A 1,137-nucleotide genomic window follows, 5' to 3' on the forward strand; every position below is an offset into this window, starting at 1 on the left:
ATGACATATTTCTGACAGCCGTATGACACCTCCAATTTCATCTGCGGTGTAGGTTTTTGACTTGCAGTGACTTGCAGTGTATTGTGTGTATGAGAGATGGCGATATACCATGGCATACGTACGTGTATACATGCCACGAACACATGCTAAACTAGACAGCAACAAACACATCCTACAGTACATATATCGACGTATATGTGTGTGTGAGTATGATTGGAACCGGCTTCTTCCCCCGACAGTTAGTCGCAGGCGGAGGGGCGTTATCGAACTTGCCTGCGGTACTGCGCAATATACGCAATACCAGCAATAGGCTGGTTGCCAACCCACTGATTGTGACGGATCCTTTCTTGAAGTCTACAGGTATGTCTTAGGTATGAGCCTATATGGATGTGTATGTACTAATGTGTATGTTGTATGTGATATCTTTAAATATATGCGATAGTAGCAACATGCTGGCTGCTAAACTGATTGGGACGGATTTGCCGCCAGGTACAGAACATGTAGTATGGACGTTGGTGAGTTGAGTCTGAATTTTTCCGTGTGGATGTAGAATTTTAAAATATAAGTACTACCAGAAATATATTGTTTGCTAATACGCTTCTCCTGAAGGATTAATATTTGAGGTTTACAGTTATGTGTAGAGTATTCCTACTGTGGATTGTATTGCTATTCTAGTATCTTTCTGTGTATCCTATCCTAGCTATTCTATTATCTTGTGTGTTTGTACTGTGAATACTTTTTCTATTCTAGTATCTTCCTGTGTATCCTGTCCTAGCTATTCTAGTATCTTGTGTGTTTGTACTGTGAATACTTTTGCTATTCTAGTATCTTCCTGTGTAGCCTATCCTAGCTATTCTATTATCTTGTGTGTTTGTACTGTGAATACTTTTGCTATTCTAGTATCTTCCTGTGTATCCTATCCTAGCTATTCTATTATTTTGTGTGTTTGTACTGTGAATACTTTTGCTATTCTAATATCTTCCTGTGTATCCTGTCCTAGCTATTCTATTATCTTGTGTGTTTGTACTGTGAATACTTTTTCTATTCTAGTACCTTCTTGTGTACCGGATCTTTATTTCGTTTTGAAGTCTATTGGCAAGTGCAGAGCTTCATGTGTATATGTATGGGTTGTACAAT

The 1,137-nt window shown here is 38.6% G+C and overlaps 1 protein-coding gene across 1 annotated transcript; it reads left to right on the forward strand.

The window, feature by feature from the left end:
* Positions 1–209: 209 nt before the first annotated feature.
* SARC_14467 (hypothetical protein) lies at positions 210–360 on the forward strand (the record flags this gene model as incomplete). The annotated part of the gene is made up of 1 exon (XM_014291395.1): positions 210–360. A coding segment is annotated over one exon (151 nt), but the record flags the coding sequence as incomplete, so codon positions are not given.
* Positions 361–1,137: the final 777 nt, after the last annotated feature.

The sequence above is a fragment of the Sphaeroforma arctica genome, assembly GCF_001186125.1.
Source record: "Sphaeroforma arctica JP610 unplaced genomic scaffold supercont1.4668, whole genome shotgun sequence".
Taxonomy (NCBI): Eukaryota; class Ichthyosporea; order Ichthyophonida; genus Sphaeroforma; species Sphaeroforma arctica.